The sequence below is a fragment of the Trachymyrmex cornetzi genome, unplaced genomic scaffold, assembly GCF_001594075.2.
Source record: "Trachymyrmex cornetzi isolate Tcor2-1 unplaced genomic scaffold, Tcor1.1 scaffold223, whole genome shotgun sequence".
NCBI lineage: Eukaryota > Metazoa > Arthropoda > Insecta > Hymenoptera > Formicidae > Trachymyrmex > Trachymyrmex cornetzi.
In genome coordinates this window covers 85,332-85,974 of record NW_017296881.1, presented here as the reverse complement: position 1 = coordinate 85,974, position 643 = coordinate 85,332, and the positions used below count along the sequence as shown (strand labels likewise).

Below are 643 nucleotides of genomic sequence, written 5' to 3'. Positions count from 1 at the left end.
CTCAATCGACACAACCGGCAACAATGCGGTCCTGGATCGGAGCAAATTCTCGTTTTTACTTACCACGATGGGCACGCAGGAACGTATTTTAAACAGCAACTGCCGCTGTTCGCTCTCCTTGTCGAATATCTGCAGCTGATGATTGCTTTTGAGCGAGCACAGCCGGCAAAGTTCGGCGAAACCGAGGTCCTCGTTCATTGCCATTGTCGCCTCGCGCGATGCAGAATGCAAGAGGGACACACACGCACGATACACGCACAACGGACAATCACCGGAAGTTTAGGTTATGCCGCGCTGGCCACACGAATTTACCGCGTATCAGAACGATGGACGCGAAAATACGATGCAATAGGATGCGAGAATGTATGTATTCAAATTACCGCGAGCACGACTCTTCGTAGAATTTATCTTCAGGAAAAGCTGGAAACTGATCAAGTCGAACGTGGTCAATTCTGCTTCACTGAACTTTTGGTGCGTTCGGAGCAGTTCGGAGAGACGCTAGTAGCGCTATTCTATCATTCTGTCTTTGTTGTTTATTAGACGTAAAACAAGAATAGAATGATATAATAGCGCGCCAATAGCGTCTCTCCGAACGTACCTTTTGTCGCTGCTGTAGGCAGTGTAGACACAGTATTGTGTTGTT

At 47.7% G+C, this 643-nt stretch overlaps 1 protein-coding gene across 1 annotated transcript in view; it reads right to left on the bottom strand.

Annotated features, from left to right (window-relative positions):
- Positions 1 to 373, bottom strand: part of LOC108760231 (zinc finger protein 350) — a 10,698-nt gene extending 10,325 nt beyond the window's left edge. Inside the window, exon 1 of the mRNA XM_018506053.1 lies at positions 64 to 373. Within this exon, the coding sequence (XP_018361555.1) occupies positions 64 to 204 (141 nt within the window). The 5' untranslated portion in view covers positions 205 to 373. The remainder of the gene's footprint in view (positions 1 to 63) is intronic.
- Positions 374 to 643: the final 270 nt, after the last annotated feature.